Raw genomic sequence first — 16,621 nt, 5'->3', positions numbered from 1 at the left:
TGGTTTAGCCAGTGTTGCTGTGTTATGCTGATCTGGAACTCAAATGTACAGAGAAATGTTCTGATAGTGCCACAGTGTTCACACTTTCTGAGGACGTCTACTTACTGCTGGGATAAAAGAAGGTATTTTAGCATCAAAAAATTACACACTTCACCTTTAAAATCCTCTCAATATGCCAAAGTAACTGTGGCTTTTCTCTGTGTGCTCAAACCGTGTCCAAGTCAGCGTGTCTGTGAGTGTTACAGGGATTTAGAGATCTACGGTGAGGACGAAGGCGTATCATTATTTGAGCGTGTAAATAATCCAAATAATATAATTCCTTTATTGATGTAGTTATGACTAAACTAATATCTCAGTCTACTTGCAATACAGTAAGACACCAACATAAGCAAGGAGTTATGAGATGTAGCGTTTCACAAAGGCTTATATACATGATAGTGACACAAAGAACGGTTTTATTTTTTTATATTCTAAATGTAATTTATTCCTTTGAGGGCAAAATGTTCCGCAGCCATTACTCAAGTCTTCAGTGTCACATGAAACTTCAGAAATCATTCTACTATAATGATTTGGTGCTCAAGATACATTTATTATTATTATCAGTGTTGAAAACAGTTCAAAAGAAAGTTCAAAAGAACAGCATTTATTTGAAATTGAAATCCTTAGTAATAGTTTAAATGTTTTTGCTGCCACTTTTGACCAATTTATTGTGTCCTTGCTGAATAAAAGCATTAATTTCTTAAAATAAAAAAAATCGTACTGACACCAAATGTTTTATAGACAATAATTCAAGCGCAGCAAAATATCATTACAGACCCTGTAAATGCCGCCTTTGATACTACAGGTATCTTCTTCATATACGGCCCCCTATTTGTGCTCCCATTCCAGTAAAGAAGACATAGAGCGTAAAATCAAATGAGAAAATGCAACAGAGAGACATTATGGGATGTCTAAATGGGGTTGAATAGCTCTTGGTGTGGTGCTAATGGATGTCAGGAGCAATAATGAGCTGTAATGCGATCCTGCACCAGTAGAGGGTGGTATTCAATTACATTAATGTCTATTTCCAGGGAGAAATATTTGTGATATAAGCTAGCTTAAGTAGCTAAAATTGTAATAAATACATCTGAAATAATACAATTTCATCGTTTAGACCCAGAAAGGGATTTGCTGAAATCACCGAGATCATAGAGGTTGTGTTTTTAAAACAAGCCTATGCAAGGACATCTCCGATCCCTCTCTCTGTTGTTCTGTTTCTCATGTAACATCAACACAAATATCTCGGTGATACTGTCAAACCAAACCCTGCATGTGTGTGTGTGTTTGTGTGTGTTGAAAAGAGAAAGGAGATCAATAGGCTGACCATTTTGAGCTTCATACATAAAACATGAATGTCAAGGAATGGAAATGAGAGAGAGAGAGAGAGTGTGTGTGTCTTACTCTGGATTTCCGTTCCCCACACACTGCAGGAAAAACTTCTCTCCTTCTCTGGGCAGGTCACTCTCTGGATGAATCGACACGCTTGGAGAAACTGAGAGACACACAAACAGACATTTTGCTTTTGTTTTCGTCATGTTAATGTAGAAGGGGTAGGCAGTATGACCAAAACCTAAAATCCCAGTAATCACAGAAACTGTGCTGAAAATGTAAGATTATAAAAAGATTTTAAAAGAACACACACGCACACACACACGCTACACACACACACACACACACACACACACACACACACACACACACATATATATATATATATATATATATATATATATATATATATATATGTATAGTGTGTGAGTGTGTCTGTGTGTGTGTGTATATATGTGTTTGTGTGTATACATATGTCTTTATCAAAAAAACTAATTCTGTACGGTTTATTAGCGTTTTGAAAAATTGGGACATGGGTTATGTCCTCATAAGTCACCCTCTCCTTGTAATACCTGTGTCATACCCATGTCATTATACAGAGTTGTGTCCTGATATGTCACAAAAACAAGAGCACATACACACACACACACACACACAAGCACACATTCTGACCAGTTCAATCTTATAATCACTGAAATTGTGCAGGAAATTCAACTGCTCGTTAACTCAAATCTAAATAAGCCCTTCAGATGGCAGCGACTCAATGGATTTAGGCATGTAGTCTTGGTCAAGACAATCTGCTGAAGCTCAGACCGGGAATCAGAATGGGGAAGAAAGGTAATTTAAGTGACTTTGAATGTGTCATGGTTGTTGGCGCCAGATGGACTGGTCTGAGTATTTCAGAAACTGCAGACCTGCTATGATTTTCACACACATCCATCTCTAGAGAATATAGAGAATGGTCTGAAAAAGAGAAAATATCCAGTGAGCGGCAGTTCTGTGGGCGAGAATGCCTTGTTGAAGCCAGATGTCAGAGGAGACTGGCCAGACTGGTTGAACTAACAGAAAGGCAACAGTAACTCAAGTTAATCACTCGTTACAACCAAGAAGTGCAGAAGAGCATGTCTAAAGGCACAACATGTCCAAGCAGATGGGCTATAGCAGCAGAAGACCACACTTGGTGCCACTCTTTTCAGCTAAGAACAGGAAATTGAGGCTACAATTCACACAGGTTTTCTAAAATTGGACAACAGAAGACTGGAAAAACGTTGCTTGGTGTGACAAGTCTCCATTTCTGCTGTGACATTCAGATGGTAGGGTCAGAATTTGGCGTAAACAACATGAAAGCATGGATCCTTCCTGCCTTGTATGAATGGTTCAGGCTGCTGCTGGTGGTGTGATGGTGAGGAGGACCTTTTTTGGGACAGTTTGTGCTCTTTATTACCAAATGAGCATCATTTAAAGCCACAGCCTACCTGAGTAACGTTGCTGACCCTGTTTATCCTTTATGATCACAAGTGTACCTATTGTGTGATGGCTACTTCCAGCAGAATAAAAAGCTCAAATCATCTTGAACTGGTTTCTTGAATGTGACGAATGGTTCACTATTACTCAAATGGAAAAATGCCTTATATATACAGTGCTTAACACATTTATTAGACAACCACCGAATGTAAGCTTTGTGCCACATCTGCCCTAAACTAACATTATTTGGTGATTTGGTAACAAATAAATTTTTTTATGTTTCTGTAATGTGTAATAAGTATTTGTAAGCTCTTTAGTCACAGTAGTATTTTTTAAAGCTAAAATATAATTGTTGTTATACATGAATTTTGTACCAAAATGAAATGTACTGCTTAACTAGAAAGGCAAATAGTAAAAAAAAAAAAAATAGTAAAGCATTTTCTTAATAATTTTTTTTATTCAAAGCCTATTTATTTACTTGCAGTCCTTAATAGAAAAATACGTTTTAATGGTTGAATGTTATGCTTGATTTATTTCTGACTTCTGAAAGAAGATGAATGTGCCAGCTCAGATTTGAATGAACATAATGTCTTCTGGTTGACATTTCTAAAATCACACAGTAGTAAGCGTTCTGGCTTTTGCATGTGTGTCTTACACAAGACGCTGAGGGGCTGCTCTGTCCTCTTGTCTCCATTGGCAATGGACGCGTGATCCACCGCGCAGGCGATCAGAGCGTTGTTATCACTTCTGTTGACAGTGAGGGTGAGCTCGCTGGTTACTGTGTAGGTCAGTTCATCAGGGTTGGACTCCACAACATCAGGACGCCCTACACATGCAAAGTAAACACTGTAATTACTGAACAACAACAGTTTGGGTTCAGAGCAGAAGCCTGACCTGACTGCTTGTGTGTTTGTACCTTGTATCTCCTCTTGATCGCGGTACCAATGTAGTTTAGCAGGAGGTTTGCTGCCTGAACTTGTGCAGGTGAGAGTAACCTTGCCGCCCTCCACAACAGCATCATCAAAACCTGTTATCACCGGCTTACCTGGAACACCTGTGAGAGAGGAACAGATGTTAAAGGAAAACAACATTTTCAAGTGCAATTTAAGGGAAATAAGGCCATCGCTGACCAGATAAAACATACATAAAAATAAAAACAGTTCTGCTCTGTAAGTAACGGCTCACTATCCGCAACCAGCTACTTGTTAGGAGTCCTGCACGGAATTTGCACCGAATTAAATCTGCTCTGTAGACTCCTGCGGAATTCGAATGTCCATCATTCTCCTCTTGAATGTTCTTTTATATAAGAATTTGGCGAATTGCGCATTTTTAGCTGCCAAAAAGAGTACAGTACTTTCAGCTCCGCTTAACACATTTTACCGCATTTAAATCAATTATGCAGATTTTCCCCCAAAACTGGTACAGAAAATGTGGAGAGGTGTGCAGGTCCTGCGTGGGCCTGGTCACATCAAACATGCTTACCAGGAGCGGCTGGTGCTTCCAAAAGAGGTGAAGCACAGATGTCAGTTATCAACAACAAAATGTGTAACTGGATATTTGATGATTTTGGTGTGCAACATGGCTCCCAAAATCAGCTGCTAGCAAATATCACAAGACTGTGCACTGGAAAATAATGAGCAATGAGTTGTCCTCTTGAGCTACTAACAAGAATACATGACCATCACACAACAGTAATCAGTGTTGAGCACTACTGTAAGGTTAACCCAGCCTGGTTTACATGTTAGAAACAGTTGAAAACATTAGAAACAGTAATCCAGTGTAATCAGTTACTTTAATAAAGTAATTGGAATAGGGTAACTTATAGTCTGTCACCTTTTTATATTTCCAGTAACCTTTCCAACACTGACTCATAAGAAAATTATTCTTATTTAGACATTATTCATTCACTAATGAGTTTTCCTAATATGAACTGGCAGATAGATAGATAGATAGATAGATAGATAGATAGATAGATAGATAGATAGATAGATAGATAGATAGATAGATAGATAGATAGATAGATAAAAAGAAAAGACTGTTTTAAAATTGCAACGTTAAATAACAATATTCAACAATATATAACTTTTTAAAATATTTTATAACAACAACTATTTCTGTCTTCCGGCTGTGTTTGATTAAATGTTTTCATTTTCTAATGGTGTCAGATGCATCACCATTTCAATGATTGAACATTTGTGGCTAAAACACCACTTTGAGAGCTCTCATAAACATCTAATAGAAAAATCCTTGCTTTCAGATGTCACAAAATATTAATTGAAAGGCCATTAAACAAACAGATTTTTTTCTTATGCTAAAGGCACCCATTATAGTCTCATTGACTTTCAGTGCAATCTGAGAAGAGGAATGAGGAATACACTAAATATAGGGTTGACTGGGCCATTTTTCCCCCCAAGTCATCTTACTGACTAAGTGCCCCAATTCACCCGAATTCACCCTATATCAATAGCAATTTCCACTGATTCCTAATACCCTGGCTCAAAATGCACACTCACACATACATACCCAGTACAGTAACTGTGGCTCGTGCAGTCCGAACAGGCATGGTGAAAATTGAACAGGTGTACTCTCCATCATCTGACAGCTGAACGTCCGCGATGGAGATTATCAGCTCTGTGGCCGTGGACTTTACCAACTGGATACGGTTATCTCTCAGTGCTGAAAAAGACAGAGCAGATAAGAGTAACACATACACTACAGAGGTGTCATCCACTACAATTTTTTAGCATTTTATTTCCCCCCCGAAGTCCACTGATAACGTTAGTCAAGGTGTCTGGCAAAAAACCATTGTGATTTATATTTATGTGATTACTTTCCACCATCTCTCCAACTCTTCCATTTTTCAGGCTTGTTTTCAGGCTTGTTTTTTGTATTAAAAAAACCCCACAAGAAATATTATTTGTACAAACCTGATTCACACTACTTTCATTTGAAATCTAATTAAATTATTATTTTTTTAATAGTCTAAAAGGTCACTAATTTTCGCTTACTCTTCTAGCAAAACGTGACGGTTACTATCTCATGAATAGTGAACTAAGTATAAAAGATCAGATCAGATTTCAAAGCAGTTTTGTCTGTTATTTAGAATCAAGTATTGAGCATGATACAGAATGTGCAATATCGCCTGAATACATTAATTTTCGCTTACTCTTTCCTCATCTACTAACCCATGTTCACTATGTTGTGAATAGTGAGCGAGTCAGCAGTTTTGGATCCAGTATACTGTATGCATGAATGCATAAAATGCGTCTGTTCTCTTACAGATCTTGTGAGTTCAGCACCACAGCGGGATGACAGACACAAGTAAAGGCAAAGTTTTCAGTTTTCTCTGCTCTCTTTCCAGTGACAGCTACTCTCTGTTGTTGAATGAGAAAGTCTCTTGTCGTCGTGCTGATTCTGACATTATTACTATAGCAACCAATGTAGATACACTGGATATTGACTACACAGACTTCACCAGAAAAAATGACAGCGTAAACAGTCAGTCCTCAGATAACGCTTGTGTGCATCCACGCCTTGGAAATTACCAAGATGCACATTAAGGAATTCTGTATGTAAAAGACCTCTGTTCTGATTGGCTAGCATTGTTGATGATCAGAGCAAGGTAGGTGATGAACTATTTAATATCAAAAGGTAAAAAAAAAAAAAAAATCCATTAAAAATAAAGCATGTCTGAAAGCTTTAAGGTCATCTATATGGTAATGTTGTCCTAACTGTTCACTTTAATAAACGTACACATTTATATACAGCGTTTCTCTTGTTCTCTTATATGCTGTAATATTATTATTATTATTGTTATTATTTTATTTAGCTATTTTAATAAATTATTAATTATTAAAAAATAATACTTTTTAATAATTTTTTAAGTTTTACAGAATTTTTTAAATATTGTTATGAGCTTATTTTTATTTCTATTAAGCTTTTTTTAATATCAGTTAATTTTTTGTCATTTTAGTACTTCAAAACAACAATTTAAATTTAAATAAAAAGTTTTTCTTCTAACATTTATATTTTATTTGTTTTTCAGCTTGATTTAAATGAACTAACATGTAATAGTTTCAGTTAACAATAACAATTTCTCTTTCAGCAAAATGGAGCAAAAATATTGATGACTCATCCTGCACTACATCGATTTTTATCCAATTACGTGCTCTGTAAAATAAGCCCCTCCCCCCATCACTGACATGTCTGACCAAACAGACTGGCAAAGATCAGGAAAACCTGCTTGAAAAGTTATTATTTTTTGCTAATGGTGCAGAAATGACACACTTCACCTTTGAGCAAAAGGAGAACTGTCTAACACTGATTTACAGTAAATGTGTGTGTGCTTCATGGTTTATCAGTAAGTGAAGGGCACTTAATTTGTCTTCATCAGCTGCTGATCCTCTGTCCTCCATCCTGCTCTTTCATGCACACACTCCTCCTTTGTCATTTCACCCTTTATCTTTTTTCGCTCATCCACCCATCTATCGTTTCTCCACACTAATCTGTTCATCGCTTCTCACTGGAGAGTATGTGCGTGTCTCCCATTCTCCTTTTAGTGTGCTCTCTCTCTCTCTCTCTCTCTCTCTCTCTTTTGTACACAACAAAAACACATTTTCTTAAACAATATTTTTTATTTTTACTTTTACAAATATCTAAACATCCTTCAAACAAGATAAATTTACTTGAGAAGCAAGATCTGTGTTCAGAGAATATAACTTGAATCCAGTTTATTTCTTTTTACTTAAAGAAATAGGGTAAGAAAAATTCTTCATTGGGATTTTTTTTAAACACTTTCTTAATCCACATGAAATAGTCACTTTAAAATTATAATTTATGTAACTAAAAAAATGTGTGTGTGTGTGTGTGTGTGAAAAGAAGAAATTGATTAAAAAGTGATTTTTTTTAAAGTTCATCTGTGAGACTGTATTTCTCGCCTCCTTTCTTTTAACACCCCTTCCTTCTCGTTCAATAGACTGTTTTCTATTTCTGCTTCTTCATTGTGCTCTCTTGTCGCCTCCTTTTGTTTTCCTCTTTAATTAGGTCACCCCTCTATTCTCTCTCTGTCTTTCTCTCTCCATCAACTCGCTTTTTGTTATCACAGAGCCACCTGTTTGTTTTTGGGGTGATATTAATGTTTTAGGAAGGTGTCTCACGCATCGTTTTTGTGTCTGGCGTTGAGGGAATGAGAGCTCTGTAGAAATCTCTAAGGAAGGGTCCAACGAAAATCAATTTCCTGTTCAGACCAAAATGGTGAGTAATTGCAATCACAGACCACGTTTTAAAAGAGATTGAGTAAAAGAGAGGTCATGAAATGTCAGTTTGTACAAATCTGTGTGAATTGCCATTTACTGTTCAACCAGTTTTATCTGTAATTTGACACTTTTTTGTGGGAAAAGGATATTCTACTAAATAAATAAATGTAAAAAAATACTCAAATTATTACAATTGTATGACAAGACTTTGTTTTATCTTCAGGTATTGACTGGATTGTGAAAAGAGAGAGTTGCCAAACAATGTAGCCAGACAGAATGAATGTTTGCTAAAAACACTGCTTAAATAAAGTAATGTGAATAAGATCTTAAAGTTATGGCAGTTGGCAATATATTCAGCAACTAAGTACTTTTTGGTGCTTTTTGAAATCATTTTTGGAGCTAGTCATCTACAGCCCCCATTCATTTTTATTCAATGGGCAAAGCGCATCCACAAAATCAAAAAAGTCATAGTTTTGGAAAAACATGAGGATGAATAAATAATGACAGAATCATAATTTTCCTTTCAAAATAGGCAAACCTCACCTCTCTTTTCTCCGAAGTAAAGGGTCTGCTGAGCCGTGTTGGACCACTGGAGAGAGGAGTTATCATTTTCCTTCACACTGCAGGTCAGGGTCACCACCCCACCCACTGCCACCGTCTCATCTTGGGTCACTGGCAGGAAGGGGTCCTCATCTGAGCAACAGGACAGAGATAAATGAGAAGATATTAGAGTCAAAGAGACCAAAAAAAAAACATCATGAAATAAGCTATAGTTAGAGACAGGAGGAGACGGGGAGAAAATGAGAGTGAGACTTAGGTGAAAATTAGATGCTTCGTCCCCATCATCATGATCTTTGAGTGCAGTGCTGTGTATTTCTTGCAGGAAAAAATGAAAATGGCATTGTTAACGTTGCCTGCACCTCATGCCGTGAGAGTAGCCAGAGAAGGAAACTGAAGACCAGGAAAAGAAAGAAAAAAAAGAGAGAGGAAGGAAACTGAACAGGTTATAATCAAACCGTTAACTGACAATGAATGGAAAACATAATTTGGTAAAAAATAAAACTGAATTTGAGAAATTATTTTACATTTTACAGGGTCTTAAAATTTAATTTTGTTAAAATTATAATACATTTCTGATTAATATTGTAAATTTCCTGATTTAAGTTAATTAGACATTGAAATAGACACTTATACAAATAGACATTAATTGATGAACAACATTTAATTTAACCATTAAAACTCTGTCTCTGTGGGCTCTATAGAAACCACCCAGAACACCCTAGCAACTGCATAAAAACATGTCATAATGAGTTTTGCACTGGTAAGTTCTACTTACTTTTTTTTTTCCGGTTGCTTAGTGTTTATGGGATTGAAGTTTGATCCAACACATGTACTGTAGAGCCCTTTAAGTATCTAAAAGATGACAACTTAACTCATTCAATTGGAAAAGTGTCTGTGTGAGTGTGTGTATAAAGGCCAGATGTAATGCCAGTGTGAGTCTAGCTGTATAATAATTACGCCCTGGGCTGCCCATGCTCCACTTTACCTAATAATTACAACTTAGGTTATAATCGATGACCTTTTTAATGCTGACCGGTGCTGAAAGAACTTTAGGGGAAGCGTTGTCTGAATTCTAGGCTAATGGCAGCTTGAAAGGAGCGCCGATGTTTAGTGAATGCTGGGCAAATGCTGGCTTGGCAATGGCCAAGCTTTGGACTCAAAGAGATTAAACACGGTGCAAAACTTGGCTGAATATTGGGCGTATGCTGGCTGAATGACGGGGCAAATATTGCTAATTGCAAAGCTAACATTGGCTGAATACGGAGCTCAACTTGGCCCGACATTGATATTGCACTAACCTAATGATACTCGCTTTTTGTCGATCTCAATCTTGGATTGATTTAGGCTAAACGCTGACTTAATTCTAGCCTGATGTTTTGCTAGCACTGGGGATTAACCTACTGAATCACAGGCCAAACGCCGGCTTTCCACAAGCAAATATATGGGACATATACAGGTGCACCAGGCGGGCATGAAGCTAGGCCAAACTCAGCCTGATTAGCCTAAAAGGCTTTAACAAGACACTGCTTTTAAAAATAGAGCTTGAGCAGAAGGCATGAGAAAAAGATAAGTCTCAGCATCTATATCACAGAACATCTGGCAATGTGTGTGTGCGAATGTCCAAATCAACACAATGGTAGAATTAGTATTAGCTTTCTAAACCCAAAGAACCTATGCCAACAGATGATAAGCTAAAATTAGCCTTTAGCTTTAGCACACATGGTGCGGGCTACTTATCGGCAACCAATTAGAGCGGTGTTAGCAGTTAATAAGCGATTAGTGTGTCACACACGCGCTCTCTGTGCAGTGGACAACTGCTGCAGGGGGCACTTAGACTCTCAAAATGGCATCTGATCCATTTAACTGGTTATGTCAGGACACTGCCTCAACTCTAATCACAGAGTGGATGGAGTGAAGTGGAGATGGGGAGAGAGAGAATATGGGTGAATTCAATTTTAAAGAGAACACCACTATGTCCTACTCACTCCAAAGGGCAGAGCACTTAAAGTGAGTAGTCTGAAGGGTGCAGGGTGTTACCGTCTCATTTGTGCGTGATTGGAACACAGTACACAAATACGTGTCACTGTCACTTTATTTTGAATCCCAATGGTATCTTGATAACGTACAGTATGCTGCAAAATTCATGGCATAGTCTGACTAAAAATGAAATTGTTCCAAATGTGCCAGGAACAAAAAATGAGATCTTTAATAAATATTATAACAATTAATAGATTTAATAAATGTAATAAATATTTTGTTGAATAAATATATAAAAAAACACAGTTGTACCTTTTGCATTAGGAACCACATTTTACAGTGAGAAAAAAAGTTTTTTAAATGTAAAAAAAATAGTTTCAAGTCACAATGAAATCAAAACTGACAATTCTTTATTTTATAGAATGCTATTATGGAGTATTTATCCATGTGCATAAAGAAAACATTACTGTTTGCTCTTCCTTGCAACAGTATCTCTTCTCTGATGACTTGCACTGACTCGAAGGCGGGCAAATAATCCAGCAACCTGTCACTCACACGACATCGCAGCAATCAGTAAACGACCATGATCCAATCAATCCCGAAGGACAAAATCTAGCCCGCCCAACAATTTTTCTTGTTCAATAAGCTGTTTCACTCAGTTATATCACAGAACAGAAGACAATGCAAATTTCTGTTTCATGCTTTTGAAACTGCTAATAATTCATTATAAAAACCTAGCAGTGCAAATCTTTTGGGTTGTTTTGATTCTTGATTCACAGGTTCTTGATTCAATTCAAAAGCCATTTTTAACTTTTTTGAAGATCTGCAAATTCAAAATGATTCATTTTAAATTCAATTCGATTTGATTTAATCATTCGTTTCTCTTTTTAAAAAGCTCACACTGTGTTTATCCTCAATTCTAGTGAACCCTGTATTTAATGTAGCCTGGATTTTACATTTATCTTGTTTCATCTTCCGCAAAGCGAGAGATGAATTTGTCCCAAAATACCACAGAGTTTGACTGGACAAACTGTTTTTGATGTAGACAACAAAAGACATGGAAAGGGCTCTCTCTTTCCACTGAGCAGCTGATAAGCCTGTTTATTTAGATATGCACGATCATAAGGTTAGTTAGAATTTATTATTCTCGTTTAGCATTGTTCATCCTGATGCCCGTTGCCTTTGCGACTCATTTTTTGGTCACGACCACGCAGATGAGAAGCACTGCCTTAGAGTATTTACACACACACACACATACACATGGTTGAGTTAAAAACACCCAGACAGTGTCATTCTCTATCACATCTCACTCTCTCTCTCTCTTTTCTAGGTGTCTCTCGCTCACACACACAAATGTGTGAGGGTGTAGAAAGCACACAGCCTATATTTAAAGCAACATCGTTTACACCCTCCTCACATAGACGAGAGACAGCAGAGAGGACGGCTGCTGAGAAGAGACAAAAGCTAAAGATTACAGATAAACAGATGAATACGGCGGAAGACTGACAAAGAAAGCCAAAAGGAGAGACAGAGAGAAATAAACGAGAGGGAGGGAGGGAGAAGATGAGTGTTTGTATGTGAGAGATAACACAGGTTGAAGTGTAATAAATACTGTCCAAAAACAGACATTGAAAAATAACCCCTTCATCTCTCCATTTCCCTCTTCCTCCTTTCTCATCTCTCTCCATCTGTGCTTCACTTCTTCTTTCTTTTTCCTCCTCCTTCCATCTGTCTCTCTCTCTCTCTCTCCATATTTTCCCTCTGGTATTCTCTCACCTCTACTCGCTCTCCTCCGTCTCTCTGCCTCTGTTACAGTCTCTCTGTTTCCTCTGCTGCATATGTAGATGTCTATTTTGCAGCCCGATTAACATTTGATTGGCACTTAACACCCTGTTGGTTCCTCTCCAGTGTCCAGCTGTTTGTGTGAAACAGCTGGACTAAATGAAGTCCTTTTGCTTTATTGATTGGTCAGGCTGCACACATTTATATATTTGATGAAGATTTGGTTTGATCTTCAAACTGCTGGAGCATATTTGCTTAATCGTAGTCTGTGGGGGGGCAAAATATTGGTTTATGGAGTTCAATGGAGGTGGGTTTCAACAGAATTAGAATTCTGATAAAATTACATTCATAGTCAAGATTCTAGCTTATACTGCACTTTATATGAATATATAATGAAAAGTTTATATTGTAAATGTATTTTACACTGCTAAAATAATTTTCTTAACCAGAATTTTTAAGATATTTTCTTTTAATATATTAGGTTATCTATCTTAGAAAGTTGTTTCAAGTAAATATGTCTTGTTTTTTTTTTTTTTTGTGTTAGTTTTTTTTTTTTTTTTTTTTTTTGCAGCACAAAGAACTCTTGCTTTCATCTTTTGCAAAAATTATTATTATATATTATCATTGTGTGTGTGTGTGTGTGTGTGTGTGTGTATATATATATATAATATATACAGTATATAGCTTTAGATGAACAGATGAAGAAAAGTTTGAGTCAGTCACGGTACATTAATCAAAAGTGACGGTGAAGACATTTATGTTACAAGAAGTTTCTATATTAATTAAATGCTGTTCATTTGAACTTTTACTTATCAAAAAATGTATCAGTTTCCATAAAAATATAATACAATAATCTAATATATAATTATATTATATTATATAAATAAATAATAATAATAATAATTAATTATATAATAATCAGAAATGTTTCTGGAGCACCAAATCAGCATATTAGAATGATTTCTGAAAGATCACGTAACACTGAAAACTGGAGCAATGATGCTGAAATTTCAGCTTTGCCATTACAGGAATGATTCAAATTTAAAAATAAATTCAATTAGAAAACATTCATTTGTAAACAGTAATAATATTTCACCCTATTACCGGTTTTTATCTGGATTTTTTAATCAAATAAATGCAGCCTAGGTGAGCATAAGAAAAAGAAAAGAAAAGAAAAACATTTTTAAACATCAAATATTTTTTGAATGGTAGTTCACAAACTCAAGTCAACACTTGTGTTCAGCTGTATGCAGTACATTAGTAGGTCATGGGAGGGTTTGTCGACATGACCCTCTCCAACCCCCCACTCAATGCCAGCTGTTGCCCTATTACTGCCCCAAACCAACCACTCACACACATGCACTGCTGACCCATAACTGCCCCCCTGGGTGTGAACGCCCTTATCCTTATGTCATTCACCCTCCTTTTTCATCCTTTCCTCCTCTTTTTTTCTTTACAGTTCTGCTGACAGCATTTCACATTAATATATTTAATCTCAATGATACTGGAACAACATTATTGTTACAACATCATTATTAAATTGAGCACACAAACAATTTTTTTGCTTGCTTGAGTTGCAGGATCAAGCTAAAATCAAAAGTTCCCATTAGGATGCTATAGAAAATCTACTAGAAAATATAATCAAATGTAAATATTTACATTAGCACTGGCTGTTATAACACACAAATCATCTATCACTCTACAGCAGATGAAGAATTCGTTTAATGACTGCAAACCCAAAATTAGTTCTTGAAGGAGTCATCCTTTCAGTCTTTTTCCTTCCTCTTTCCCGCTCTTTTTTTCACAGTTATTGTTGGTAATGCCGCCCTCCTCTCTCTGCTTGTCAAACATTGTTAGTTCACTATCTCACCCCCCAGAGAGAGAGAGTGAGCAGGGGGCAAGAAGGGATGAAATGACCCAGAGAAAGAGAGAGGTGGAGAGAGAGAATGGTTAGGTATGACTGGCTGCATGTGATGCACAAGCTCACTTTGTTTCAAACAGGATTATGATGGCCAAAAAATATTTTCTACGTAAGCTGTTCACTTGCTGTTCTGTTCAATATATTCAACTTATCTATAATGGCCAAAAATGCTGTGTATAGGAAGGACGCTTATACATTCAAACATGCATTTGATGCCCCAGAACACTGCATAGACAGACAGCTTAATAAGTTTGTTTTGAACATTCGATAATGCATTCAATGCTCAAAAATGTTTCCATTAAAATGTTTGCAGGCCCAGATTTTAAGGCCCAACAATTCAGTCTAAATTTAAACAAACTGAATAACCTAAAGTGGGCTCACTATTCTCATTACTGTAGGTTCAATTTAAACATTCAAACCTATGCTGCCCAAAAGTGCTGTCTACATTTAAGCATATGATGTCTGAAAGCACAATAATTTCCATTAAAATGTTTTGAATGTCCAGAATTGATAAGGCCCAAAAATAGGCAGCACAATTAAATTAAACATTCAGGCATGCATATGATGCACAAAATGCTGCCTAAATAAAAATGAGCTTAGTTGTTAGTTAGTTGTTTTTTGGTTTGTTTGATTGACTGATTATACATACAATGCCCACAAATGGGGTAGACGGTTCACTAAGAGTCTAGAATTTATAATTACCAAAACTGCTGTCCGCAGTGCATTTAAACAGAACAAAGGTGTTGTCTAGGTCAGCAGCTCACTAAATGAACATCAAACATTCAGACACGCCCAGTGATGATGCTCAAAACTGCAGTCTACGCCTTTGATTTCCAAAAAGGCTGTCAAGGCAACTCAATAGCTTTTGAGACAAAGTCAATGAAAAAGAGCATTTAGTGCTTTGGCAGGTATTGAGTGAATTGCAGCCAATAAAGCACTTTGAGAAATAAGAGGTCGATTACAAGGAGGAGGAGATATGAGCTCTTTATCAAGCAAACAGACACACGGTGACCTCAGCCACCACAATGCCACCATAAACATACCCGCACCACTAACAAACACAGCAGTACAGACTCAACTTCCAGCACTTTCTCGCTCACTATCGCACCATCTCTCTCTCGCTCATACGCACTCCGACAGACGCCAGGAGCCTAGAAGAGACTTGTGATGGATAGAAGCAAAGAGAGGAGAGAACAGGGTCCTGAGGGAGAAAGAGAGATATAGAGACAGATAGAGGGAGTGACAGTGAGAGGTGAAAGAAAAAAATGAGGGGGGAGATAAACCATAAATTAAATCATTTTAGAACAAAGGAAGAAGGTTGCTATGCAACCAGACTGGGGAGGTTACCAGGGGCAACTGCTATGACCTGAAGCTTGACCCTCGAGACGAAGCGACCTGAACCCGCATTCACAACACAACCTGCTATCCGTTCAGTTGCTTTGTTTTCTTTCATTTTCAGGAAAAGACAGAACAGAGAAAGATTAAGCAACACATCAAAATTAAGAAAGCCTCAGTGGGAGTTTGCTATGTATGGAGGCCAATTTTATATATGCTGTGTGAGTGTGAATGTTGTGTTTACTTAGCTACAGTATACATCAGGGACAAAATTACCCACCAAAGTTAATGCTATATCTGACAGAACCTCCTGCTGGGGATGTCCTCAAAGGTAAGAATGAATAATAAATAATGTTGGTTTTAGTCTAAAATGCAGAATTGCTTCTTAAAGGGGAGGCAGGCTTCAAAATGAACAATCACAGAGGATTAAATGTGAGCAAAATCTGGCCTTTGCAAAAAGAAAAAAAAAGAAAATAATTAAAAATCTCTCATTGATGAAAGTGATGGATAAGTGAAATCAATCAAAAACCGATTATTTACTTGATAAGATATATATACTTAATATATAATTGTATTTTATTGTAATTAATATTGTCTCATATTGCATTCATTTATATGAAACATATGTATATAATTATAGAAATACTAATCATTTTATATGTATGCACTATTGTCAAAGTGACTCAACAAAACATAGCGCCAGACTAGATGCCATGCTTGAATTATCTGATGTTTTGGTTTGTGCCCATTAAGTTACAAAAACACAATCTAATCAAATTAGATGAAGTCCCTTTTATTTTTAAAGCATTTTAGTCACTAGCTTATTAAAAAAACAGACATTAATGCATTATGTAATAAATAAAACCTTTTGTAATTTAATTTCCAGCAAAAACAACTAGATGGTGATATATACCATTACTGTGATGTAGCATTAGTCATACTGTGATATTAGATTGCA

General features: G+C 36.6%; 1 protein-coding gene across 4 annotated transcripts in view; it reads right to left on the bottom strand.

Annotated features, from left to right (window-relative positions):
* The window catches only part of LOC113045084 (cell adhesion molecule 3-like), a 55,124-nt gene that overhangs the window by 13,884 nt on the left and 24,619 nt on the right, over positions 1–16,621 (bottom strand). For all 4 annotated transcript variants that reach the window (XM_026205227.1, XM_026205229.1, XM_026205230.1 and 1 more), the window contains exons 3-7: positions 8,631–8,780; positions 5,356–5,508; positions 3,749–3,886; positions 3,488–3,658; positions 1,441–1,531 (exon numbers count right to left, since the gene is read on the bottom strand). In XM_026205227.1, the coding sequence (XP_026061012.1) occupies positions 1,441–1,531; positions 3,488–3,658; positions 3,749–3,886; positions 5,356–5,508; positions 8,631–8,780 (703 nt within the window). The remainder of the gene's footprint in view (positions 1–1,440; positions 1,532–3,487; positions 3,659–3,748; positions 3,887–5,355; positions 5,509–8,630; positions 8,781–16,621) is intronic.

The sequence above is a fragment of the Carassius auratus genome, chromosome 27, assembly GCF_003368295.1.
Source record: "Carassius auratus strain Wakin chromosome 27, ASM336829v1, whole genome shotgun sequence".
NCBI lineage: Eukaryota > Metazoa > Chordata > Actinopteri > Cypriniformes > Cyprinidae > Carassius > Carassius auratus.
This window is presented reverse-complemented; position numbering and strand designations above follow the sequence as displayed.